Source organism: Erigeron canadensis, chromosome 7 (assembly GCF_010389155.1).
Source record: "Erigeron canadensis isolate Cc75 chromosome 7, C_canadensis_v1, whole genome shotgun sequence".
NCBI lineage: Eukaryota > Viridiplantae > Streptophyta > Magnoliopsida > Asterales > Asteraceae > Erigeron > Erigeron canadensis.
This window is the reverse complement of record NC_057767.1, coordinates 29,880,706-29,908,612: the sequence shown is the minus strand read 5'-3', so window position 1 is coordinate 29,908,612 and position 27,907 is coordinate 29,880,706. Positions and strand designations below refer to the sequence as shown.

At 32.1% G+C, this 27,907-nt stretch overlaps 3 protein-coding genes across 4 annotated transcripts; all 3 read left to right on the top strand.

The window, feature by feature from the left end:
• The first annotated feature begins 1,340 nt into the window (after positions 1 to 1,340).
• On the top strand, positions 1,341 to 6,782 carry LOC122607340 (mitogen-activated protein kinase 3-like). The gene is made up of 6 exons (XM_043780294.1): positions 1,341 to 1,555; positions 1,785 to 1,914; positions 4,992 to 5,129; positions 5,223 to 5,555; positions 5,649 to 5,832; positions 6,281 to 6,782. The coding sequence occupies exons 1-6, from the start codon at positions 1,389 to 1,391 to the stop codon at positions 6,448 to 6,450; spliced, it is 1,122 nt and encodes a 373-aa protein (XP_043636229.1). The 5' UTR covers positions 1,341 to 1,388; the 3' UTR covers positions 6,451 to 6,782.
• A 5,782-nt stretch (positions 6,783 to 12,564) lies between these two features.
• Positions 12,565 to 14,129, top strand: LOC122607339 (protein ABSCISIC ACID-INSENSITIVE 5). Its single transcript, XM_043780293.1, has 4 exons — positions 12,565 to 13,674; positions 13,751 to 13,822; positions 13,921 to 13,950; positions 14,034 to 14,129. Exons 1-4 carry the CDS (start codon positions 12,565 to 12,567, stop codon positions 14,127 to 14,129), a joined length of 1,308 nt encoding a protein of 435 aa, XP_043636228.1.
• Positions 14,130 to 16,505: 2,376 nt separating this feature from the next.
• Positions 16,506 to 22,933, top strand: LOC122606823 (cell division protein FtsZ homolog 2-1, chloroplastic-like). 2 transcript variants are annotated; one of them, XM_043779689.1, is made up of 9 exons: positions 16,506 to 16,620; positions 17,052 to 17,719; positions 19,109 to 19,408; positions 19,480 to 19,570; positions 20,314 to 20,438; positions 21,044 to 21,136; positions 21,477 to 21,542; positions 21,819 to 21,939; positions 22,560 to 22,933. In XM_043779689.1, exons 2-8 carry the CDS (start codon positions 17,096 to 17,098, stop codon positions 21,936 to 21,938), a joined length of 1,419 nt encoding a protein of 472 aa, XP_043635624.1. In that variant the 5' UTR covers positions 16,506 to 16,620; positions 17,052 to 17,095; the 3' UTR covers position 21,939; positions 22,560 to 22,933. The 2 variants fall into 2 exon arrangements, with proteins under 2 accessions (XP_043635624.1, XP_043635625.1); XM_043779690.1 differs by having other exon boundaries at positions 22,526 to 22,933.
• The last annotated feature ends 4,974 nt before the right edge of the window (positions 22,934 to 27,907 follow it).

The following is a 27,907-nucleotide window of genomic DNA, read 5'->3' as shown; positions in this document are numbered from 1 at the left end:
CCAGGCTCCTCCCTTGGATTTAAAAATTCGTCAAAAGTATATCGAATGATATCTCTAATGAAAGAGCATGAAATTTTAAGAACACCCATGAAAGAAACAAATGCTTTATAATGTAGTAGAGATATATGTGGGTATATGGTTTCTTAGGTTGATATTGTTTGAGAGTTCATTGTAACTTCTAACTTTTCATTAATCGTGGTCTACTAAAAGTTAATTGTTACAAGAAATAAATATTTTTTTTACTATTTTGTATACATAGTATTATTATTATTATTATTATTATTACAAGGATAAGATGGTTTTGGAGACCGAGTAAACAATATGATGCAGATGACCAACCAAAATAGCTTACTATAATTCAGCCCTCACCCGTTCAATACAACGACATCGAACATATATATTACGTTTGACAACATATGGTAATGGCCCAGCTGAATTATCTTGTTTCGCTTTCCTTGTTTTAATTAGTATATTCTGAAATCAACACTATTTGATAAAATGAATTATTATATCTTTGAATATAGATAGTTTGGTCTAATGAATAATTGAGCTGAGAAATAATGACATTAAAAGAGAGTAACTAAGATTAAAAGTTATAATTAAGGTGTGTGAAAGATGATTGGCTGTGATAGATTAAGAAATGGAAAAGGAGACTAATTTGAGGTTGTTTATTAATACAGTTATCTTTTTGTTTATTAATTCAAAAAAAAATTTATTTTTTATTGACTTAATAAATTAAGTAATTTTTATAAAGTCCATTAAATCTTAAACAAACAGGGCTTAAGTCCGGTACAACTTATTTGTTTGACTAGAGATAACACGAGTAGTTATATATCCATCAAATTATACATAATCCATTACATAATCTGTACATAATAACTATGCTTACATAATTTTAAATACGCATAAGTATCGATTTGCAACTCTCAGTAAAACATGCAACTAGTAATTAACTTTTTTTCTAAAAAAAAATTTGTCGGTAAAAGAAAACAAACATATATATAGTTACTTTTGTATCAAACATTTTCTTTTAATATATTGTCAATCTATAAACAATAATGACCACTTCAGATTTCAAAATGGTTATTCGATCCGTTGTCAATGGCACAATGCCATCGCATCATCCGAAAATAAGTATCACGACCGAAATAAATGATTCTAAAGGGTTGAATCTTGAAAGTTGTCGGAAAATATTAATATAATAAAATTTCCACGTAGTATAGAATTTCCACACGAGACTATACATTCCAAGGTCCAAACGCGTTATGTTTTGTTTTCCCTGACTTTTCCTTACATTTGCCACCAACTTTCTTTGTGTATATAAATAAAAGCTTAGCTCAATAACTGTTTTACTCATCATACATACATCAATATTCATATTGTAACTAATGGCAGAGTCAAATATTGTTGCGAATCAATACACAGATTTCCCAGCTGTATCAACATATGATGGACAGTTTGTTCGTTACAACATATTTGGTAATGAATTCGAAATCACTTCAAAGTATGTTCCTCCCATTATGCCTATCGGTCGTGGTGCTTATGGAATCGTTTGGTATGTATGCTCATGCTTGGTGGTTTAAGTATATATACTCTTTATTTATGTCTCAAAACAAATGTCCATTTTATTTTTTTTTGTTTTATATCATCCCGCAATAAGTATCTATTTTCAAAAATAACGTTTATTTGACCCTGAAATACCCTTGATATTTCGTTTTGTGATGAAGTATTATTATTATTTTTTTTGATGGTGGTTAATTGGTTAACGAATATATGATTGTTAGCTCAATGTTGAATTCGGAGACTAATGAAATGGTTGCTATGAAGAAGATTATGAATGCTTTCGATAATTACATGGATGCTAAGCGGACGTTGAGGGAAATTAAGCTTCTTCGACATTTGGATCATGAAAATGTGAGTGATTATAAGTTTTTTTTATAGACACAAGGCCTAATTACTTGATCACGTATATGTGTTCTAGCTTAGAATGAGACATAAAGAAAGAAAATTAGGAGGAAGTTAAAATGAAAGGTAACGAATGGAAGGATGATTTAGTTGGTTTATTTGTCTTGTATATTAACCTTGTTTCCCTACGTTGGAGACAATTGTCTCCAATAAAAAAGATGGGGTCGTGAGTTTTATTTAAAAGAATATAGAGAGAGTGGTGATCTGTACACCACCGTTTTTTTACAATATATACGCCACTAAATGTGTTTTATAGGATTGTACTGTACAACTTTGCAAAACACATTTAATGGTGTATCATTAAAAACTGGCGGTGTACAAATAGCTTCCCAAACAAAAGTGAGTGGAAATGTAGAAAGGAACAACATAATGTGTGACGGATCAAGAGATTTAAATAAAACCAGCAAAAAAAAAACTTATAAATCAAAAGAACCAGTACGTGTGAATTGTTAAAGATAAATTACCCAATATATGTTACCTATGTGAAATTGTAAATTATCATAAAATTTTATCATCAACTTGAGATATAGGGAAAAAGAAATATCAGTTGGACTTTTGTAGTGATTTACTTATTTTTTATTGCTACTTAATAGTAAAAAAAATAAAATAAAGTAGTTGAACTTTTCTTTTGAGGACGGGCCTTTCCCCCTCCTACTAACATGTTGGATCCGTCGTCACTGAAACACAATAATATTCAATCATATGCAATCACGTTAAAAAGTGAAATGTCAGTTAAATGTTTACTTGAAAATAATAAGACGATTTTCAAGAATACTAAAGACAACAACGTGTGTTATAAAAGTGGGAAAAAAAAAGAAAAAAAAAACGAAGTTACCACTTATTTATATATTGAGTTGGAACGAAAAGACGAAGAAAATAAGTTTACTAACTTTTTATATCACAACATATCTCACATAGTTATGATAAAACCATACGGTGTGAAGCGTTCGGGGGGGGGGGGGGAGTTTCGGCCCTGAAACGCAGCCTGAACGCCGTGTACATGGTCCCGGGATCGTGTTTCGACTGGTCAAACCATGGTCCACGGTTGGTTTTGGACGCCCACTTTTCCTTGTTGTTTTTTATGCATTCCGATCTTCAAGAGAACAAAGTGGATTTCTAGCTTTTTTTTTTTCCTTTTTGTTAAATATCTTATTCATATTTAGAGGTTGTGTGTGTATATATATGTAGATGGAGAAGAAGGCAACTTGCAACCACACATGCTTCTTTTTTTATTATAATTTAATAATTTTATTTTAAACTTTATAATTTCATGTATTTTTCAAAAACCAACCTTATCTATATATATAGTTTGTTTTCAGCTTTTAGTTTTGTATTTTTAAAGATTTGATCAATTATAACTTGTAGTTTTGTTATGTTTTATAAAATTTTATTTAATTATCAAACGTAATTTTTTTATAAGTTTTTATGTTATATAATGAATTTTATTATTATTATTATTCTATTTTTATTTAAGATTTTTTAATTTTGTGTATGATAATTTTATGTATTTTATATTTAGTTAGTGTAAAATAATATTTAAAAATATAAAAACTAGACAAATAAATTAATAATTAGACAATCATTGTTTTTGCCACGTGACGAAAGACCCCCTATCCACTAGAGTTGCCTCATACAACTAATTTTTGAGGAATGCCCCTTTGCTTAGTTGGCGCCACATGTCGGAAGACCCCTCTCAAGGGGGATGCCTCATACCACATAGTCTAAGTGCTTAGGGACGCGTCGGACATATATAAGTGTGTTTAAAGCGAATCATAAATATGTTGTCATTTTTTATTTTTATTTTTGAAAAAAGAGAGATTGGGTTCATTGATTACATAAGGTTGTGTCTAGAAACAAGTTAGACTAAGAGGAGTGGAATTACCGGGGGTTGGGCTACTTGCTCCAGAAAGCGTCATGTGGCATCCTGAGTTGCTAGGCGCCTGGGGAAAAAAAATGAAAGTGGAGTTGCCTGAATGGTGGGATAGAATAATAATTGAAAATTATTTTATTTATTTTTTTAATATGAAACGTGTGGTTTAGAGTTAAAAGGCTAATGCCTTTTCCTTAAAAAGTGAGAAAGGAAGAAGGAATGAAGCAACCCAAATGAATCGCCCAAAACTCAAGTTGTCGGGTAGGGCATTTGGTTCATTATATTCTCTTAGTTTAAGTGGAAGGAAGATAAAATAAAGATAATAATAATAGTAACAGAGAGAAAAAATTATGTTCGAATCTAAGTAAAAGAAAGAAAATAATAATTAACGGATAGTTAGTTTTATTTTTAAGTTGTAAGAAAATAAAAGGAAATAACTAAAACCAAATAATTTATACTCATATCCTTATAATTAAGTTAAAAGGGTAGACTAATAAATATATCATTTTTCTTCATAATCCCACATATATAAAAAGGAATTGATAATTCTACCAAACATTTTGATAATTTTACTAGATTATATAAGATTTATAACATACTGTACATGTAGCTAATGCATAGTTTTGATAGATTAATGTACCAATATCATTTTCCTATATAAAAGGAAGATTTTGAGACTAAAATCATCCTATTTTTCTTACTTTCCAATTTCTTTCCTTCTTAAATAAAACTTAATTTATTATTAGAGAAATGATATTCCTACAACAACATTTAAATATCTACAATGAAATCTGCATCATTTAGTTGTACTCGGTGTATTAAAAGTTGTATTTTTGTTGAAGATGACTAAATTCTGTTGTATTAATATCACTTCCCTTATTATTATTATTATTATTATTATTATTATTATTATTATTATTATTATTATTATTATTATTATTATTATTATTTTAAAGCTTTTAACCTATATTATTTTTTTTTCCCATTCCTATTAAAAACCAACTTAATAATACAAGATGATCTAAGTACTTAAGTTTATTTGTGTCATTTAGGCTCTTAGAGATTACACGATAATTATGTTAACATTTGAAAAATCAACACATTTATTGTAATATATGTTAACAGTTAACTGATCAAAAATTTTAATAAAATTCAGGTGGTAGCTATAAAAGATGTTGTTCCTCCACCTCAACTGGATCAATTCTCAGATGTCTACTTAGCCACTGAGCTAATGGATACCGATCTTCATCAAATTATCCGATCCAACCAAAATTTATCAGAAGAACATTGTCAGGTAGTATTCTTACTTTCAATAAAAATGAAAACAAAATTTTAAGCCATTACAAACTTAGGCCTAATCAACATATTTCATTCATCATACTTGCAGTACTTCTTGTATCAACTCTTAAGAGGATTAAAGTACATTCACTCTGCCAAAGTCATTCACAGAGACCTAAAGCCTAGTAATTTGTTGCTAAATGCAAATTGTGATTTGAAGATTTGCGACTTTGGGCTAGCCAGACCAAATGCAGATAACGACTTTATGACAGAATATGTTGTCACAAGATGGTATAGAGCACCCGAGCTGTTACTTAATTCTTCAGAATATTCGGTTGCTATAGATGTTTGGTCTGTTGGTTGCATTTACATGGAACTCATGAATAGAAAACCGTTGTTTGCTGGGAGAGATCATGTGCATCAAATGAAACTTTTAACCGAGGTACATTTGGTACTTAAAAAATATGTTGTTATGTGATTTGTTTCAAACTTGTAAGTTTTTGTTTTTCTAATTATATCTAATATGTGTTTACAGCTTTTGGGCACACCTTCTGCTGCTGATCTTGGGTTTGTCAAAAACGACGATGCAATTAGATATATTTCTCAGCTTCCTCGACATCCTCGCAAATCATTTTTAGAGACTTTCCCACATATTAATCCGTCAGCTATCGATCTGGTTGAGAAAATGTTGACATTTGATCCAGCTAAACGTATAACGGGTAAATCCATAAAATACCATACCTTTTTTCAAGCATACATTTCAAAGTGGTAGGCTATTTGACACATTGATCTATCAATCGGTTGATTTGGGTAGGGCTTGATCTCTAATGGGTCAAATGTGTATTAAAGAAAACGGTTTGAATGGGTAAAACACTTGAAAATCATCTAAATTTATTCTTAATGCTCAAGCCTTCTTGATCATTTTACTCTACAAATGAGATTACTTTAGAAATACTACAAGTTTTGAAAACATAATTGATACACTAATTAGTTATTAGAGTCAAAATATGTTAGTAGTTGGGCCAACTCAACCCGATTCATAAAAAAATTTGTTGATTTTGTCATATAACCCAACCTTTTTTTGCCCCCCTTTGCATCTCATATATATTCCCATGAAATTCTAGCTATACTACTAAAAATGACCTATATATCCTCTCTTGTTTGCAGTCGAAGAGGCACTTGCACATCCATACCTTGAAAGATTACATGACATTGACGATGAACCAATTTGTCCCAACCCCTTTTCATTTGACTTTGAGCACCAGGTTTTAGGAGAAGAGCAGATCAAACAACTAATTTACCAAGAAGCATTAGCACACAATCCGGAATATGCTTAGAAAAACATTATCTTAAACCGTGTTTATTGCACTCTATATATGCACTAAAATAAAACTTACCAAAGTTTTTCAATGTGAAACAAGCAAATCAAAACTGCAAAAATGTTGTATGATTAACCTAGACATGTTGCAGCTTCTATCCATCCTATGTTTTACCTGGGGCATGACTTACAATATTCTAGGAAAGTAATTACTTTCTAGCTAATTTTTTTGATTTTTTTGTTGTTTTTACTTTGGGTTAGTAGAGGAAGAATTGTCTCCTTTAATAACTTATAAATGTTGTAATACTGGATTTGTATGCTACATAATATAAATTAATATTCCCTCCGTCCCATTTTAATTGTCCAATTTTGACTGGTCAAGTCTTTTTCTTCCGATTTTAACCTTAAATATTTTTGTTTGTTTTATATATTAGTTGATAAAAGTTATATCAATGAAAAGTAAATGTAAAACTCAATCAATTCATATATGTTATATCAAGTGTTATATAACACAAACAAAAATATTTACGGTCAAAGTTGAAAGAAAAAGACTCAAAAAGTCAAAATATGACACTTAAATATGAGACGGAGGGAGTAATAAAAATGTTATACTTTAAGTCTTGTATACTAAGATGTTTTACTTGCTAAATGGTGTTTTGTCTGTTGTACCCACAATTCCACAAAACCCATATCTATATATTTTATGTAGTTGATGGTTGGATATTTCGTTAGCCCAATGTACAACCCAATAGGCTTTCGTGTTTTAGTATTCATAATTCATATCATCATATGTCTCGTAGTCTCATACTTATATTCAATGAATAATAATAAATTAAATAAGAAAACAGTTCATCAAAAAACACTTGATCTTTAATTTACGCACAAAACCTAGAGCCCAAATATATATTGGGTTGTCTATTGGGCTAACGATATTATCAAAAAATCTACTACATAAAATATAACTACCCAAATACATATTGGGTTGTCTGTTGGGCTAAAGTAATTAAAGTATGAAACCAGATGAATTGCATAGATGATAGATTATTAAACTTATAATTGGGTGTTTGTGATTATTTATTTGAAATGTTCATATATCTACTAGATATATAAGTATCAAAATATATATATATATATATATATATATATTTTTACTTTTACTCTATATTAAAGTTTCAATTGAAAATGAGGTAATTACTTTAAATAACTGAAATAAAAAAAAAATTATACTGTAATTGAAATTTTACTACATGTTTTAGTGTGTAAAGTTTTTGTTTGTGTTAAATAGATTAGGTGGTATTATAAGTAATCTTATTTTAACCAATAACGTACGACATTCCTTCCTTGCTTTTCTTCGACCGAAACATTGGGATGATATGATCAAGAAAGCCATAAATCTTTCACGTCATGGCTAATATCGATTAGAGTTGTGTATTTAAGTCGAAGACTTGCTCTCTCTGACAACATCATAAAAAAACAACCATTTATTTATTTATTTAATCATGTCATTTATTATATTTACTTTTTTTCTACCCATACATTAAATGCTTTCTTTTTTTACTAACTACAATATATTTTTAATAAAATTTATTTATTTTTATCTTTATATATTTTTGTTAAATATTATTGACAAAAAAAAACTTATGTATTATATAGAAGTCCAAAAATAACATAACTAATGAAGATATATTTCTAAAAACAATAACTAATATAATGACATTAAAAATATATCTAATCATTTATATATCAAGAAAAACTCTTTTTCAATGATAAGTTTCGGATGAGCTAATAAAATGAACACTCTAATAAAATATAAAAGAAAATGAAGTCTTTAGAAAAAAAGCGTAATAAAAATTTTAAATATTTAACAAATAATAGTTATAAAATATAAATATAAACCGATGTCTTAAAAACAAATTTACAACAAAAGTTTAACAACAACAAAGTAATGTAGTTCAAAATAATATAAATTAAACTTAGCATTTAAATAAAAATTAGCAAAAAGTAAGCGATAGACATTATTTTATTAGCAAAAAGTAACTATATTTCATAGTAATGATGATGATGATGATAATAATAATAATAATAATAATAATAATAATAAGATAAAAATAATAATAATAGATGTGTAAATATATACGACGTAATATTTAAATTTAAAAACCTAACAATAATAAAACAATTAAATACAAAAATGTAGTGTAAGAATATATAAAATTTACTCTCATTTAATGCAAAAGAATTAATTACAAATAATCTGGGTTATTAAATGTTAATGTTTAATTAATTGTATTGGAAAATGAAATGAAGTAAAAACTTTGACTGGTAATAAGAGTAATAGGGGGTACCTTTAGAAAATGAGGATATCTATAGCATGTCCCTTCATTTACCTGTATATATTACGAGGTCATGGTCCTCATGGATCTGATGTTTTTTAAAAAAGGAAATGATTAACCCTCTTAACCAAATAGCATAATAATATTCTTAGCTATGAAATGACGACATTTGAAAAAATCGGGAGCAAAATTACGAAATAAAATTAGTGGATACCACATGCCACATTCTTAATGTATTAAGATGATTATTAGGCTAGTTGATTATGAGGATTTATCATTTTCCTTTTAAAAATACAAAGTAAAACCATGGTATACAAAAGTAAAACTATGGTTAGCACAATTTGACATGGTATTATGACACCCACAAAACCATGAAATATATATCAAGATATATATAATAAAGAAAAATGATAAATCCTTATAACCAAATAGTCTAATAATTTTCTTAATACATTAAGAAGATGACGTGTGGTATCCACTAATACTATTTCCTAATTTTGCCCCCTGATTTTTTCACATGTTATCATCTCATAATTAGGAGGATTATTAGGCCATTTAGTTGGAAGGATTAATCATTCCCCTATAATAAATATTATATACATACATGTAAATAGATAAATGTTGTTTTAGTTAATTGTAAAGACAAAATTTTACTCAAATGTATGTACATGTTTAAGAGAGTTAAATCATTTGTAACCATTTACCTACATTTTTTTTTACACATCAACATCACTTTCTCACATCTTTTATCTTCTTTTTACCTTCTTAACCATTCACCTTCAAATGTAACACCTCACAATATCCCAAAATATACAGAGTCAAAATAAAACAAAATATAACAATAAAAAAATAAAGAAAATAGACCCACTATCTTCTCTTTCATCTAGATGAAACATATCTCTTATCTCTTTCACTTTTCCATTAATTTTACCTATAACCATTAACCATTAGCCTACATGCCATATTAATTTACCTACCTTTTAAAGATGGTCTTACACTCTTACTTACATCGGAGACAATTGTCGAATGTAATAAGTAAATTGACGGGGGTTTAAACCTGAGATTTTTTATGAGTATATGAAAACGTCTTACCACTAGACCACCTTGATAATAATAACACAAAGTAATATATAGTTTACAAGTATGTGATGTGAGGAATAAACAACACTGGTGCTTTGTAAAATATAATGTCATGTGTGTTTTCACTTATTATCTAGCTAGTATGAATTATTGTTGTACTTAATTGATGTCAAGGATCGACACAAAAGAAATTCTAAGCTTTTGAAGCCAGAACAAAATAAGAAGACAAATTTTAGTTTTGTTTTTTTTAAAGACAGGTCTATAAGATTTTTTTATTTTTGAAATGTTCGTTTATCTCTTAAGTTCTACGGAAACGAGTAGAATTGATAGAGTCTTACCTTTATGTATGCAACTTTCAAGATGACTTGGTGGTGAAATGATAGGTACATGATAGGGACTTTTCGAGAATTCTGAATTTCATCTCAGGTATGCATGTAAATTAAGAGTAAAAATAGATTAGAATGAAGTTTAATAAAAAAGAAAAAGTTTAATCTATTGTTTAAGGGTAGCAATTCTCGTTAAAGCTAGAAGTTTGATTTTTTTTTTTTTATTAATTTCTTTTTAGAAACTTTTGGATGGATGTATTTGGTGAAGGTAATTTTCTTGTTTTTCTTTATATTTTCTTTTCCTTTTCGTCTTTCTTTTTACATTGGCATGTTATCAGTCCCAATTACTTAGAACTTTCTAATAAAAATCTCCAACTCCAAACCCAATAATAAAAAGCTACAATGAATGCTTAAAAATAAATTAAGCCTCCACATTAATCCAGCTCCAAACTCTATTAACATTCTTAATTTGTTTCAGAAGAACTTGTGAGTAATAACATTTTCTTTCTCAGATATTTAAATTAACAAAACTTAATATAAATTTTACTTAAAGCTCTTGATCAATAACTAAGCTTATAAACTCCATTGTCAAAATACGTCCAAAGTTTCTTAATAGCATCCAATAATTTTTTCCGTTTGATAATGTAACATTATGTGTCCAACTTTTTATCCAATTATTTATCATGAATTTTCTCAACCTTCCATATTCCATTTTTACAAGTCGGATATGAATTATATGATCTAACCAAAAACAAATAAAAAGAAAAAAAAAAACCACAACAAACAAAAGAAACAACTCAAAACTAAAATTCAGAAATAGAATTACGTAAGCAAAAACGTCGTATATATGGTCAATATAAAAAAGGCTGTCGATATAATATACTCTCTGAACAGCAAAGGACACGTGTAACGAAACCAAACATGTAACAAAATACGAGGCTTTCTATAAAGCAGACACATGTCCAAGACGTGTCAATCCAAATTTATATTTCCAAAAACACCCTTCGATCTCCCTATAGTTTTTTTGCATGAAATTTGCAGTCATCCTCTCATCTTCAACCATGTTGCTACTACTAATTTTCTCTATATTTATCTTTGACGTTTTTGCCCCTTAAATAGGTCCCACATTCCATACCTTTACTTCTTTTGTCTTCAATATATCACAACTGCTAGTTTCTGCAACTAAAATTCCTGTTCTCTCTCTCTCTCTCCCTCAATTAAGTTTTTCTATAATGTGTATGAATGTATAAAAAGATGGTGGCTTTTAGATTAGGGGGATAAAGGGTGTTTTGGGTATTTGTTAAAATTGTGAAATTTGAGCTGGTTTCATGTGGGTTGAGAAGGGATATAATATATCAAGATTTTGGAAGTTGAAGTACTGTGGGGAGAAGTTTAAGGTCTAGTGAGATTGCCAACATTTGAAAGGTATAACTTTTAGATTGATTTTGCTATGTTGATCTTGTTGTTATGAGAATATATAATTATTTACACAATAAGTATGTTTAGATCTTGATTATGTATATGTGTATCTATATATATATATATTGATGATATATTGAAAGGTATTTTTAATTTTAAAGGTAGTCAGTAAATTCTTGCTCATACACATAAGTTCAATTAAATCAATCGGTCCAATATTGAATGAGCTCTAGGCCTCTTTTTTGCACAAAAGACTAAAAGCCGTATCTATATGAAACAATCTGTATAGGTAGTTTTGATATTTATGTTCATTTAACATATATATATATATATATATAACCTTCTATAAAAAACTTATTACTAGCTAAGATAATGAACTAGCTAGGTTTTATAATTTGTTATTGGATTTTACCTACTAGCTAGTGTGCTACTGTATTAGAAATTAAAACTTTTTGGGCACATGCTTTGCTTTGTAAGATGATTAATGATGGTATTTATAGAAGTTATTGGCCAATGAGCAAGCCTGCAGTTTGTTGATGTTATTAGTATTAGCTTGCATGTATAAATGCTAGATAGTAGACAGCAAATTGTGTAGCAAATATTTGATATATGCATGTTATTAGTAATAGTCATAGATTAACTTTAGATGTATCGAGTTTTTGATAGGGGTGGAGCAATAGATCATTGCGTCGCTAACTACCATTGTTAGTTACATTGGTAGATCTTAACGGAATTAATTTGTACTATCATGATATTCCCAGAGTTTTGAACCTTATCCATTTTATGTCATTTTGGTTTAATTTGCTGTTTGTTGAACGAAAAGTCAAATGAATATGTTGCTTTAAATTGACAACAAATTACTCCATGATATGCTAAACTTTTTAGTTTTCGGCATAAACTTATAATAAATTGGATGTTGTAGGTAATTTCTGACCAGTTGATCGGACTTATCAAAACCAGCATCAAGATAAACGGATGGTGGTGATAGACACAGAAATCATGTCTCCTGGGGAAGTCGAATCGCCATTACAATCTGACCAACAACAGCCTCGGATCATTAATGTTCATAATGGGCCTCAACTCGGTCGACAATCTTCCATCTATTCCCTTACCTTGGACGAGTTTCAACACACCCTTAACGAGAGCGGAAAGAATTTTGGATCGATGAATATGGACGAGTTCCTCAATAGCATTTGGACTGCTGAAGAAAACCAGGCTCACGCGCAAGTTCAACCTGCAGCCGCTACTACTGCCGGTGGCGCAACGACCGCCACTTCCGCTGCAATGGCGGCTAACGGTTCTAGTAGTAGTGGACAGTTTTTGATGGGATTGAATACTAGTTCAGCCGAGCCGAATATGATTGTTAGGCAGCTAAGCTTAAGTCGACAGGGCTCGTTGACCCTCCCGGGCCCACTTTCTCGGAAAACAGTCGACGAGGTTTGGTCCGAGATTCAAAAGACTCAACATGATCCCCATCAACCAAGCAATGGGAATGACTCGAGTAACGATCAAGTTCCGGGTTCTGCTCAACGGCAGCCGACTTACGGAGAAATGACTCTTGAGGATTTCTTAGTGAAAGCAGGGGTAGTCAGGGAACAAAACCACTCCAATGGTCCAACTGGGCAGCAACAGCCTCCGTTCGGGCTATACCCCAACGGAAACAATCGTGTTGTTGGGCCTCCACCTGGATCAGCGCACATGGTGAGGCCCATGATGGCTGGCGGTGCTGTTATCCCGCCATACTCCCCCCTCATTAGGGAGGCACCGGGTTATGCAGGAGGAAAACGGGGCGGCACCTATCAATCACAGCCGCCTCCATGTTATGGTGGCATGGTAGGAAATGGAGGGGGTGTTGGCGGTTATGGGCAGGGTTTGGGGATTGGGTCGCCAGTTAGTCCAGTATCTTCTGATGGGATGGCTACTAGCCAGCTTGATAGTGGGAATCAATACGGGTTGGATATGGGCGGCATAAGAGGAAGTCGTAAAAGGATAATCGACGGTCCAGTGGAGAAAGTGGTGGAGAGGCGGCAAAGAAGGATGATAAAAAATCGAGAGTCTGCTGCAAGGTCACGAGCTAGAAAACAGGTGTGTAGAAGTTACTTTTTACAATTTTCACTTGACTTTTAAGTTTCAGAATTTTGGTCATTTTTGTTTGTTGCAGGCTTACACAGTTGAATTGGAGGCAGAATTGAATATGCTTAAAGAGGAGAATGCTCAACTCAAGCAAGCTCTGGTAAGAACTATAACCTAATGATTTTCTGTATACCGTCTTTTGTACATGTTTTTTCGAGTTGGGAAGAGATATTGAAAGGGTCTTATTATTGTGAACAGGCAGAAGTAGAGAGGAAAAGAAAACAACAGGTGCCATTTCTTTTAGGCCATTTTCGCCAACAAAAGTGTTCTGTTTGTTCTGATGTAAACTAAAAGCTCATGTTTTTGTGCAGTTTTTTGAAGAAATGAGAATGAAAGCCGTCCCACAAGTTCAGAAGGTTAAAGGGAAGTCGAGGGTGTTAAGGCGAACCTCGAGTTGCCCGACCTGATTACCACGAAGACAGCAAGCTACTAGTACTTCTTTTTGTTTATTTCTTTTCAACTATATAGAGATCGAATAATAGAGGTTATTATATTATAGGTGGTTCCTGTTTTTTTCCGTTCAATGCAAAAACCCGAGGGAGGTGCATTGCGTGTTGAATGTATAGTGGAACGTCCCGTAAAAGTTGTAACTGCTACTTTCAGAACGTCGTGTGAATTATAGTCATTATATAGAAGCTTATTAGCTCTTTACGAATGCTGCATTTGTCAATTTTGATTAATACAGTTATATAGACAATATCTTAGATGCGCGATGAACCATTATAAAACTTTGCTTTGGTGTAAATTTCAACCAGTCAACGACTGGCATGAGAAACTTTAACAATTTCTTCCATTCGGAGGTGCGAGACACAAGACGTGACTAACTATAAGGCGCGAGCCAAACGAGATTGTCTTGCATTTAGTTTGGTTCTTGAGAAGACAGTGGATAAAGAAGGCGTGCTATCTGCTTTGTTCATATGAACTTCTGCAGAGAATCATCACTCATATATATAGTCGTTACACCCAATACTAAAAAACAATAGGATATCACCGCGTTTATTTCACAGAATTTGATGGAATTGGAATTGAATTCCGTTCCTTAGTGCGTTTTGAAGAAGGAGGAATCTCATTCCACATTCCATCTTTTGATGGAATCTTCATTTTTTAGGGATGAAATTCCTTCTGTCACTTGAATTCTCAAAAAATCAAAAACATTCTGTCAAATTCCATTCCTTTAGATTCTAATTCCTTTGAAAGATTCCATTACTTCCAAAAACATTTGTGAATTCTCAAAAAATCAAAAACATTCCGTCAAATTCCATTCCTTTAGATTCTAATTCCTTTGAAAGATTCCATTACTTTCAAAAACATTTGTAAACCAAACGCGCCTGGGTATATATGTTTGTGCTAAAATTTGGTGACATTGTATAATATGACCTGGCTGGTATAATTTGGAGAAAACAACCTTAATTTTGTGTGGAAAATAGATATTGAATATAATGGCAATTAGCTTAAAGGAAAACAATAAAATTCATGTAACATCCATATAACTAAGTTGTACACAAAAGGTTGTAAGGAGAATTTATACAAGAAAAACTACAGACAGGTGGTGTTCTTTTGCGACACATATTATCTTTGCTTGCCGCTAAACGAAAACATAAAACTTTTTTTTTTTGTTTTATGTTTTTTGAAAGTTAAATTTTCAACAACACAAAAGAAAATTGCTCTGAACTCGCATCCAACTTGACACAAAACCTTTTCAATATATAGACCAACAAAATGAATACATAGACCAACATATTAAATCTTCAATCATGGCATTTTGATGGCTCAATATCTTTGGTCAATATTAAATGAACATTTTGTCACTGAAAATAGCCTTAGTTATCTGAACATAGACACATAGTTGTAAAACTTCGAGATTGGGATCGGATTGGCGAGGGGGGGGGGGTTCAAGATTTTTTAGAAATTGAGTCGGATCGAATTGAATTGGGTTTTTTTTATGTAAAAAATAATAGTTTTTAAAATTATAGGTAAGAAAAAAGTAAAAATATATATAAAACTTCAAACTTAAACATAACATAATTTTTCAGTTTAAACATAATTGATTAGAAACAATACGAGTAACATAATTTATCAAAACTAGAAAGAAAAAAAAACTTACTTTCTATTGACTCGATCCAAGACCATATACACTCAAGCCTTGACCAAGTTGACCCGAATTTTGACTCTTGGCCAATTTTTAGTTTAAGCCAAGAAAACTCGTATCGTCAACTCGTCGATGTCCGATCCGAATTCAAAAAATCGGGTATATCGACTGAGTTTCACAACATTCTTAAATATCCACAGTCTAATCAAGATATTCTTATGAAACTTTTTGACCATTTTTCCAACAACCTTGAAAATGTGTACCAAAGGAGGTTCTTAATATGAAACCTTTTATGAGGAAACACGATATATAACCACTAGAACATCTTGACGGTAGTTTGGTGTCGAAAAGAAAATGTTGGTAACCAAACTTTTAAGTGTGAAGTATAAACAATCAATCGGTATCGAAAGTAGCAAACAAAACCAAGTAACCAACCATGAAATATGAACATCATTATCAAATTATTAGAAGCCTAAAATAATACCAAAAAAAATGTCAATTTAACTAAAGAAAAGAAAATGTTGGTAGCCAACCAATGCAACGTTTGGGCGATAAGGATATCATGTGATTAATTGATGTCTCGTTGTCTTTCTTTATCACACTTTTTGACCTCTTTTCAACCTAAAACAACAATCTTTTTTTTTTTTTTTATCTAATTACATCATAATTATCATCATTTCTGTTTTATTAAAAAACAAAAGAATAATATTGACAACAACCTAAAAAGATTAAGACCCATTTCTAATTTTCAGCTCCTTTTCGTTTCTCTCCAAATTACACTCCCATCCTTGCTCATACTTCCATTTCAGGTTCTCCACTTTCCTTCTCTTAATTTATACACATTTTTATGCATGCCCAATTTTATATTTATATTAATTTATTATTTCATTTTTTTTTTGTGGGCATTTAGGGTTTTTGTACTTATGAGCTTTAGCAGTTAAATTTACTTAAAGTTTTCAACTTTCTTATGTTTTATTTCAAGTTTTGTTATAATTAATCATTTTACATTATACCCATATCATATTAGTTAACTTTTTGAACATTAAATATAGAATTTAGAGTTATGGTTAACTTGAGTATAATGTTGTATATGGTGGTTGATAATTAGTTTTAGGAGCAGTTCTTTTTATGTACAACGTTTTGCTGTGTGTCGGCGGAATCCTAAATTTTTGATTTGATTTAGAAAGTATGCATTTTTATGTTTCTTGGAAATAATCTTCACAAATTTCTTGAAAAACAGGTGTTGTTAGGGGGTTATCTACTTTAGGGATTGAGGAATCCTAAATGGCAACATGTATATCGCCATTATTAGTACCGTTAGAAGCTCGGAATCCGATAGGGGGGCTAACTGTTTTCGGTGGGAGAGTGAATTCCTTGAGGATGATTGATGATAAACATGTGTTTTCGAACAGTACTAGCAAGGTTTCTTATAGCCCTCATGTTAAATGTATGGCGAATTCGCATAATGTGAATCAGTTTAACAATAAAGATCAGTTTTTGAATTTGCATCCTGAGGTTTCGATGCTTAGAGGTGAGGGAGGTAGTAACAACAATAAAAACAGTACAGTGATTAATCCGAATGTTACTGAGATTTTGAGAGAGTCAACTGGTTCGGGTGGTTATAATGAGGCTAAGATTAAAGTTATCGGTGTTGGTGGTGGCGGGTCGAATGCCGTTAATCGTATGATTGAGAGTGCGATGAAGGGTGTTGAGTTTTGGATTGTGAATACTGATATTCAAGCTATGAGAATGTCACCGGTTTTCCCAGAACAACGGTTGCAAATTGGTGAAGAGTTGACTCGTGGACTTGGTGCTGGTGGTAACCCAGAGGTTGGTATGAATGCTGCTAAAGAAAGCAGGGAGTCTATTGAAGAAGCTGTTTATGGTTCGGATATGGTTTTCGTGACTGTAAGTTTTTCACTTTGTTATAATTGTGATCAAAATGATTTCATTTTGAATATAAGCATGGAAATTTGGCTGGTCAAAATCTCTGTTAGTATAGAAGGTGCACTTTTATGTTAATGCGTTATATAGATACAAGATTTGCAGTTTTGCATTGTCTTAGCGAACATACACTTTTATAAAAGATAATAATATTTTAGATATTATTTGAGTTTACGATGGGGTCATTTATAGAGGGGGGATTCTAATTTTGAAATGAAGCCCTAAATAACTGAAATTTATTGTTTGAAGGAAATTCTTGACTCACACGAATTACGTGAATATATAAATGAATTGGTAACCTGGGCTATGTTATCAATTTCGGTGAAATTTCGGTTTTCGGTGGTGGGACATAATTTCGGTATTGAATTTCGGTTTATATATCATTTCCGAAATTTTCGGTGGTTTTGACCGAAATTTGACCGAAATACCACCGAAATTACCGAAATTTGACCGAAATTTCTGAAATTTCGGTGAATTCTGTTTCAGCACTTCCAGGTTTTATCTTTTACTCTTATTTATGTATATATATATAAATACATATATAATATTAGAATTACCGAAATACCACCGAAAAAAACGATATTTCGTATACCTGTCCGTGACCGAAACACCGAAATTTATGTCCTTGACTACTTAGAACCTGGGAAAATCTGGAAAATGAGGCAAAAGTTAACATCCCGAGCCCTAAGACTGAGAATATAGTCTTCCCATAAGTAGTACCAATGTAGAAACTGATGATATCTATGATGTTGATGTGTATACTTGTTGTTTGGATTTACTTCTGTCTCATGGAATCATGGTCTTCCTTATTGGTTTTGGTCAAATAGGAGTGTTTGGATGTGCATCTAAAGTGACTAGCATGACTTGAAATCACAATAAGCAGTTTTATGAAGTGACCGTTATCATAATTTCCTGATTATTTAGAGACTAGAGTCAAAATAAAAAAATTTGGGGAAATACACTAGAATTTGATTGTTCAGATAAATGTACAATCACCAAAGTGTTCCCAAGTTCTATGATTATCTTATTTTTCTACTCACATTAATTATCCTTAAAGCAACTTTCCAAACATTCACTTAGGCTCTTGTTACAACTTTTCTACTTGTGTACAAACGGGTGTTTGGATATGCATTTAAACACAATTTTAATGACTTGAAGTCACATAAATGGTGTTTCAAAGCTGTAAAAGTGATTACAGCTTTGATCTTTTAGGTATTCAGGGTTAAAATTGTTAGATCAGAATAAGCATTAAATGATGTTTTATCAAAAAAATAAAAAATATAAAAACCGTTGGTGGAGATATTGAGATAAATAGAAAAAGTTGTTTAACTTTTTTTTTTTTATAATATGCAGGCTGGGATGGGCGGAGGAACTGGTACGGGCGGGGCCCCTGTAATCGCGGGGGTTGCAAAGTCAATGGGAATATTGACTGTTGGTATTGTTACAACTCCATTCTCGTTTGAAGGTCGAAGAAGAGCAGTGCAAGCACAAGAAGGAATTGCATCTTTGAGGGAAAATGTGGACACTCTGATAGTCATTCCAAATGACAAGTTATTGACTGCAGTTTCTCCATCTACCCCTGTAACCGAAGCTTTCAATCTGGCCGATGATATTCTTAGACAAGGTGTTCGTGGTATCTCAGATATAATTACGGTACGAAGCTCTTTCATTATTAAGTTTTTTTGACTTCTTTTTAACTTACATGGGTTTGCATAAATCTGCAGATACCAGGATTGGTTAATGTTGATTTTGCTGATGTACGTGCTATTATGGCAAATGCAGGCTCGTCATTAATGGGGATAGGAACTGCAACAGGTACTACTACTTAGTTACGTGTGTCGTATCATTTTAGATATCATTATGCGATCTTGCCTGGTGCTATTTCTGGGGTGTTTGGTCTTGGATATGCGATTTGAAAATGATCATGTCATATTGATTAATTAGAATCAGATAATCGCTGTAATAAAACGTGATATAGAAAACAGGGCTGGGTGTGCTCTATATTGAACTTTGAAGTAGTAAATAGTCACATAACTACATATATGATTATCTGGCATATTCTGGTATTGTAAGAGTTAATCGATAAAACACCCAAATTGACATTTGTGTGAAAAAGTAGAAATGTTCCGCAAAATTGAAATAAAGGTCTCTCAACTGGGGTGGAAAGGGCTTCATAAGTAATTATTGTTTTATAGTTTGCTATTCAGTTGCGTTGCCTAGGCTATGAAACCAGTTATCCAAAGTTGATTAGTTTAGCAAAATATCGATCCAGAATAGCGTGATACAAAAAGTAGAAGTTGATTAATGGGACTTCAGTCTTCAATGATTAAGTTATCGGTTACAAAACACAAAACCAAACGCAATCTTAGTATCAAAGTGGATCTCGCATAGTTTTTCAATATTCACCTATTGTAAATTGGGAAAGTTTGTAATACAATTTGTTACTTAACATGACAATCCCTGTAAAGGTAGTACATGATATTGCTGTTAATTCACAACAGCTGCTACCTATTTGAGGTGTTTGAGTTTGTGCTTTATAAACTTTTGTTTGTTAATAGGCAAAACGCGGGCAAGAGATGCTGCATTGAATGCGATTCAGTCACCTTTACTAGATCTTGGGATCGAGAGGGCTACAGGAATTGTGTGGAATATTACCGGTGGTAGTGATTTGACATTGTTTGAGGTCTCTCTCTCTCTCTCTCTCTCCACCCCCTCACACCTAATATTATCTGTGTACCGAATGGGATATATCATTTTAGAAACGCCATACAAACAACCCCCTTTAGGTATAGGTATGTGTCTGCAACGCGCCATTACATTTCTGTCTCTGTATTATCTTCTTATCTTTATACAGATATTAATTACTCTGCCTGGAGTAGAACTGGTGCTAGCATATTTGTCTCTGGCCTTTTTGTTGAGATTATCCATTTTGGCACATGTTTGTTATCCCATTTGTTTAGAAGTCAGTCCAATATATGTGTGACCTTAAAGTTCAATAATAAGGTTTAAATATAAAGATCCAGGATTTTTCTAAATGTGCGTTAACAATATTTGTATTGATTGCTGATGTTAATGGGGGAACGGATGTTCTTTATTGAATCTATTTTGCTGTTTTTGAAAATGTTAATATTGCACTATCTTGATACACTCCTGAAATGTCTATGGTTCCGTTTATTATATACTATATCTTAATAGTTTCTTTTTTCTTTCTAATATTGGTATCAGTGTTAAGTATATCTAAACTTATCTGTTGACCATTGAGCTAAATCTGAAATGGCACCTTTGCAGGTGAATGCTGCAGCGGAGGTCATATATGATCTTGTGGATCCAAGTGCTAACTTGATATTTGGTGCGGTCATTGATCCATCAATAAGTGGTCAAGTAAGTTTGATATTCAACTCAACTTTTTCACTGTTTACCAATAAATTTGGTGCAGTCATTTTCACCATATATCTGCAGTGGCACCAACCCTCACCTACGTTACCAGTAATTTTAACAATTGATTGGATGGCTTTTTGAACTATCAAATTGTTGCAAGCTAACCTACCTTCATGATATTATTGGAAAAACACTACGAACATAGTCTGGAAATGCAAATGCCAATAAGCCATCTTACTTATCATCTTCTGCATAAAGTTGCTCAGTCTTGAACAGGGTGATCTTTTATTTTGTTGCTAAAAGTATGGATTGTCTAATGTATTGCAGTTTTTTCTTCACCCAGGTTAGCATAACTCTTATTGCAACAGGCTTCAAACGGCAAGAAGAAAGTGACAGTCGGACTCTCCAGGTATCGGTTACTCGGTTCGACCATGTAGCCCTTTCGAAACAAGACCTTCCGTTATTTCTCTTCCTACGATAAGTAACTGCAGATGATATTTACACCACCAGTTTTATCTGTACTCCACTAGCTCAAGTTGCCATATGTTCAGCATCACAAAGTATGAGCTAGTGGTGTAAATAAATCACCACCTCAACTAAACCTTTCAAAAAGTCAAGGACAATATTTAGGGAATTTTACTAAAATTCCAAGTCAGTTGTGTTTATAAATTTGGTCTAAATGCAGAGCGGGCAGACAGATGTAGCTGGAATGAACCGGCGATCACCAGCCTTCGCAGAAGGCGGCTCTGTAGAAATCCCTGAGTTTTTAAGGAAGAAAGGACGCTCACGCTATCCAAGAGCTTAAGGTCGCTATTTTAACTTTTTGCCCTTGTGATATATACATATATACCGAAGTATGGTTGTGTAGGTAGAAAGATTGTTTGCCATTGCTAGCAAAGGCTTAAGAGAAGCATAATGCAACCTCTGTTTACCAAAAATAAAAGGTTGTAACTGCATATTGCAAAGTGGATGGCAATTATATTACTTGCTGCCAATATTATTTAAATTAGAGGTTAGACATGTCACCATTCAATGATCACTTTTGTTGGTATGCAAAAATGATAAGCAATTCCCTGTTAATCACATGTTTATGTGAAAGTTGCATTCTAGTACTGAGATACAGATTCGACATTATGAAACACTCGAACGTGTTGCTAGGAAAAGCAGTGTATCCATAGGTTTTACTAATATTCTTTCCACGCAAGCTTTAGATATATCTGGAACTTGTATAAAACTGAAATATTTTCAGTGAAACTTGCTTCTCATCTTACAATAGTCTACATATTTATATTTTGTGTAGGCATTACATTGTTCTTTTTCTGTAACATATATCTTGTTAAAAATGATAATGAAAATATCTAAATAAATTAGTTATAATGTTATTAATTACAGTGATTATGATATATTCTCTTGCATTGATGGCCAGAGAAAGAAGTGGCAGAGAAGAGAGTAGCAAGATTTTTTCGTAAAATTATGGGGACAAGAATCTACACAAATAGGTGGTTGAAGTGACCATCAAATAATATCCTCCACTTGTCAAATCCATCTCAATAATTTGATGCTATTTGAATCGAATAAATTAATATGTAACATTTCAAACTTTCAGTTGATCTTAGTATTAAAATAGAACCCAAAGTTATAGAAATAACATGTGAAACACCAATAACGAATAAGCGACATCAAATTGCGTCAAAGACAGGATGAAGAATGAGAAATGTAAAGATCTCTCTACCTCTACTTGGTGGTAATGACTAATAAGGTTGTTTGAATGAAAGTTTTTATATTGATGGCGTTGATTAACTTTAATATAAACTAAATCATTTGGAACAACTATTAGTGCATAGTCTTAAAACAATCCTATTATATATCTAATATTATATATTTATGAAGGGTGCGACAACTATGATATCATATGTCACCACCCATCAATAATATCATGTCACCTCATTTCATGTTTACGTCATGTCTTATAATACCAGTTTAGTGACATTCATGTCTCACCATCTCTCACTGTATTCCTCTAATTATTTCCACCATTTTTCCTATATTCCTTCAATTCCAAACACTAATCATTTCTCCTACTCTCGTCTCCATGCCTCTTCGGCAAATAATGTGGAGCTTCCCCATTATGTGACCATGCGTCGCATGTGGCGACAGTGTTCCACAGCTGCATGACCCATTCCTCGTCAATGCCGAGCCCCGTTGCCCCCCTAAGGTTTTCATTCCCTTAGCAGTCTTGGATAAACTCATCCTTTGACATGAACAAACAAAATATGAAAGTCATATTCTCATATAGGTTTCAAGAAATTTTGTAACACCAATCTCATGTCTATATTATACTCTAACTTTTAAGACACATTGCAAATACTTTATGAAATAATAAAGATAGAGATAGATAGATATGGATAAATTTGCTCATTAAACTATAGAATTTGGGGGTTGGAACAATGGCAGATGTTTTGTAAACGTTTATGAAACGTCTATAAATTTATTTAGCTGCTTTTAAAAAGATAACAATAAAAATAAGTTAGTTATACGGTAATAATAATAATAAGTTAGTCGGTATTTGCCTGGTATAATAGCAATAGTTGAATCTAATACGCAAATGCCATATTTTTAATGGTTCGATAGAGTTCAAAAGTCTTTTGACAAGTGGATATGAAAAGAGAAAAAATTTCATGAAAAATTAATATCATTTTACTACGGAGTAGATTTTTTATAACAAATATCAAATTTCATTTATTTGATTAAATTTTCTTTTTATTAGATAACAATTATTTTCAATAATATTATAATACGATAGTTATATAAGTTGCAATGTAATCAAGACTCACACTTTAGCGGTTACGGAGTATATAAGTTATAAGATAAGATATTACTCGTATAACCTTTTGAGCTGGTTCATGTTAGCATTTGTTTTGTCTCCGATTCTTAGGGGTGCTCGTTTCTTTCTTTTCATTTTTCTTTTTTGGAAAAATGTATCATATTGTTCCATGCGAAAACCACCACCCATCAGTGTAAAAGATGATTTCATTTTGCGATGTGTAAGTTATGAAGAAAAGACAAGCCAACAACTAGTCATTTAATTTGTACTAGTTATACGTCATAATAATAAAGCATTTGTTTAATTGGATATTATAATTTGTGATGGATATCGATTCTTTATAACGTAATTCCCACTTCCCAGATTACCCTATTCCATTGATGGTTTCGTGTTCCCATCACCCAGAAGTAAAAATAAAAATCATAAAATTCCTAGCTTTTCCCACAATCAGCATCAACCTCACAAATCAGCGAAGTCAAGTACAACACTATCAAAATTCCAAAAACAACCCCACTATATATATGCTTGCAATTATTGATGCATATTGTAAACACTACACAATAAGTTTTCTTTTAAAGGTGAATTTCACTGTCGTAATTTGACAGCGGGAAATTTAGTATACGTTGTCTTAACTGAGGTCGTGCTAGAGAGCTCCTTTAAAATAGAAATGCTTATTTCAAATACCCAATGGGGCGAAAACCCCTACTAATCGGCACGACAATTAATAAGGGTAAATCTTGCCCCCTCAGACTTGAACCTAGGTATACCCAAGTCAAGACCTCATAGAAGGACTACCTATATATCTCAAAGTTTGTGGAATGGAGATTCGAACCTGGGTTTGCATCATTAAGTTAACTTGAAGGGTAATGTTAGGAAGATCTCACCCTTCGTGTCGTGATTTGACAGCGGAAAATTTAGCATACGCTGTCTTAACTGAGGTCGTGCTAGAGAGCTCCTTCAAAATTGAAATGCTTATTTCAAATACCCAATGGGGCGAAAACCCCTACTAATCCGCACGACAATTAATAAGGGTAAATCTTGCCCCCTCAGACTTGAACCTAGGTATACCCAAGTCAAGACCTCATAGAAGGACTACCTATATATCTCAAAGTTGATGGAATGGGGATTCGAACCTGGGTTTGCATCATTGAGTTAACTTGAAGGGTAATGTTAGGAAGATCTCACCCTTGATTAAAAAATTAAGGGTTGAGATTAAATAATCATTTTAGAATTTTAACCCTTGATTTTAAATCAAGGTAAAAATCTTTCTAACTTTATTCCTCAAATTGGGATAACTTAAAGGAATCTATACCGTTAACTTCTCTGACCTGCTATACACGTTGTTTGTTCAAATATTATTATTGTAAAACAATAATGTAACAAGTTTCACTTTACTGAAAATCATCGTGAACCATAAAAATTAACGTGTATCAAAATATATATTTTGTGCTTCGTGAATCTTCATGCATCAATTTTATATCTAAATTGTCATAGTTTTACATTAACCAAATTTTTTTTTATATATTAGTTTTATTAATTGGCACATGTCACTACTAGAAAGGCTGTGTATACTCACGGATTTTCCCATGGCAAAAGATTTGTGGAAAGTTTTCGCACGGATTACCCACAGAATGGAGTTGAATTTACATAATCAAATTAGCTTTATATTTTCCCACGGATTTCCCACGGAATACCCACAAAACAACTATCCGTGGAAAATCCAACGAAAATAAAAAAGTATTCCAGACATTTCCCACAAATAAAAAGTCGTGGGAACTCTCACTTAATTAATTTTTCCTGGTGTTCGTGGTTAATCCGTGGGAAACTATTTCCCACAGATTACCCACGGATTACCCACGGATATACCTTAACCGTGGGAAATCGGTGGGAAATATTTCTCAAAAAATATGTTTAGGTACCCGTGGATAATCCGTGGGAAATATTTTCATGGTCCTTCAAATTTAATTGTTTTTTACATAAACATTTTTTATATATATGTATACACGGGGAGTTTATGGTGCGAACTGCGAAGGGCTCTATAATGCGAAGTGTATTTTTCCAGTGGATATGGTATTGCGATGTGCGTAGCCCTTAAGGGTATATATGAAGGTGTGGAGGTTGAATGCATTTGGGAATTTGGATTTGGTTGACGGCAATTCAAAAGATGATGATTATTGGATATAGTATAGACGTTGCTCTTGTTGTCACCGTGGATGTTATATGATACCTCATTTATCATTGAAGAACCATTAGAGGTTTCATGCATATATATGTCACCAAGGCGTCAATGCTAATTCGTAGACAACAAGGTTAATTTGAATTTTATAAGAGATTTGCGCTCTATTATCATATTGGGTGTGAAATTGTCACATCACTCATTTGTATATGAATATATGATGACATTAAGCCACTCATTTCATTTTTATATCTATGATATAAAACTACGATAATAAATATTTTTTTCTTCTTTTTTTTTTAAAAATTTAATTCGCTTAAACGCATTGTCCAAATAACCATCATTTATTGTTTTTAATTCGTTCCCGGCCTTTATATTGCGGAGACATTCTTCTAGTATTTCTTAATCGGTAATACGTATACTATTTGACAAACCATAGAAAACAAGCCAATGGGTCTACATGCATTAACACACACCCTACCCACCACCATTACCACCTTTCTTTTATTACCACATATACACACACACACACAATCAACACACACATATGTGATATCTTTTTTCTAGCTAAGCTAAGCTACTATCTCATTTTCTTCCTTATACAAACACCAACTTGACAAAATCAACAAATTAATGGACATTATTCCCAAAAACCACCATAATAAAAGCCACAACAATCTTGAAACAAAAACTACTTCTTATGAACCGGTGGCTTGTGAAAATACCACCACAACACCACCACCACAACCGGCAGAAGAGAGTGGAAGGGAGAGACTAAAGAGGCACCGGGTTGATATGGCGGGTCGGGTTTGGATCCCAGAGACATGGGGCCAAGAAGATTTGTTGAATGATTGGATAGATTGCACTGTCTTTGATTCAACTTTAGGAAACAATAGTATATTGTCAGCAAAAACAGCTTTGGTTCAAGAAGCTAGATCAACTCATGTAAGGATTGAGAACCCGTGTTAGTTTAGTTTATATATTTATACAAATTAATAAATACAAGTTTTTACTTCATGAGATTATGATATGATATCATATACGAGTATTGAAAAAACTTCAAAAGTACAAGCTAGCTAGCTAGCTAGTGTAGAGAAATGGCCATAAATATTCAATTTCTCAGGTTTTTTATTTTTATTTTCATGTATTTTCTTTTTTAAGTTTGAAAATTACGTTGTTCATTCATGTTAGAAAAGTGTTATAGACTTATAGTACAGTACATTCTAATTCTATTGAATTTAATTTATAATAAATTAGATGTTTTGACTTTTGACCTCATCATAAGACATCTTTCATTTTAGGGTAAATTACTCTTTTGGTCCTTCAACTTGTTACATTTTTCGCTTTTAGTCACTAAACTTAAAAAATTGCAAATTCTATACTAAACTTGTCATTTTTATTCACTTTTGGTCACCGGGTCAACTTCGTTAGTTTTCTCCGTTAACTTGTCCATATTCCTTAGTTTTTTTTTTCACTTTTCTTCCTTTCCTTTATTTTATAACTAAAATTGATAATCAGCATACTTCAGGAATGAAATATGTAATTTACCTAAATTATTCTATATAAGTAGTTCATTCATCTTAAGTGTTACATTTTGATTTTTTCTTATTATTTTTACTTTTAACTTTAACCATAAAACTTTTTGTTTGTATTGTATAGTCAAAGCGTGTAAGTTATATCAATGAGATTACATTTAAAACTCAATCCATTAATATGTTTTATCACAAATTTATATAATACGAACAAAAATATTTACGATTAAGTTATAAGGCGC

Bases quoted from the DNA above. Each gene is read 5' to 3' on its own strand.
- LOC122607339 (XM_043780293.1), top strand. From the start codon at position 12,565: ATGGTGGTGATAGACACAGAAATCATGTCTCCTGGGGAAGTCGAATCG. The intron at 13,675-13,750 runs GTGTGTAGAAGT...TGTTTGTTGCAG, and splicing joins GGTCACGAGCTAGAAAACAG to GCTTACACAGTTGAATTGGA. The intron at 13,823-13,920 runs GTAAGAACTATA...TATTGTGAACAG, and splicing joins CTCAACTCAAGCAAGCTCTG to GCAGAAGTAGAGAGGAAAAG.
- LOC122606823 (XM_043779689.1), top strand. From the start codon at position 17,096: ATGGCAACATGTATATCGCCATTATTAGTACCGTTAGAAGCTCGGAAT. The intron at 17,720-19,108 runs GTAAGTTTTTCA...TATAATATGCAG, and splicing joins CGGATATGGTTTTCGTGACT to GCTGGGATGGGCGGAGGAAC. The intron at 19,409-19,479 runs GTACGAAGCTCT...ATAAATCTGCAG, and splicing joins GTATCTCAGATATAATTACG to ATACCAGGATTGGTTAATGT.
- LOC122607340 (XM_043780294.1), top strand. From the start codon at position 1,389: ATGGCAGAGTCAAATATTGTTGCGAATCAATACACAGATTTCCCAGCT. The intron at 5,556-5,648 runs GTACATTTGGTA...ATGTGTTTACAG, and splicing joins AAATGAAACTTTTAACCGAG to CTTTTGGGCACACCTTCTGC. The intron at 5,833-6,280 runs GTAAATCCATAA...TCTTGTTTGCAG, and splicing joins TCCAGCTAAACGTATAACGG to TCGAAGAGGCACTTGCACAT.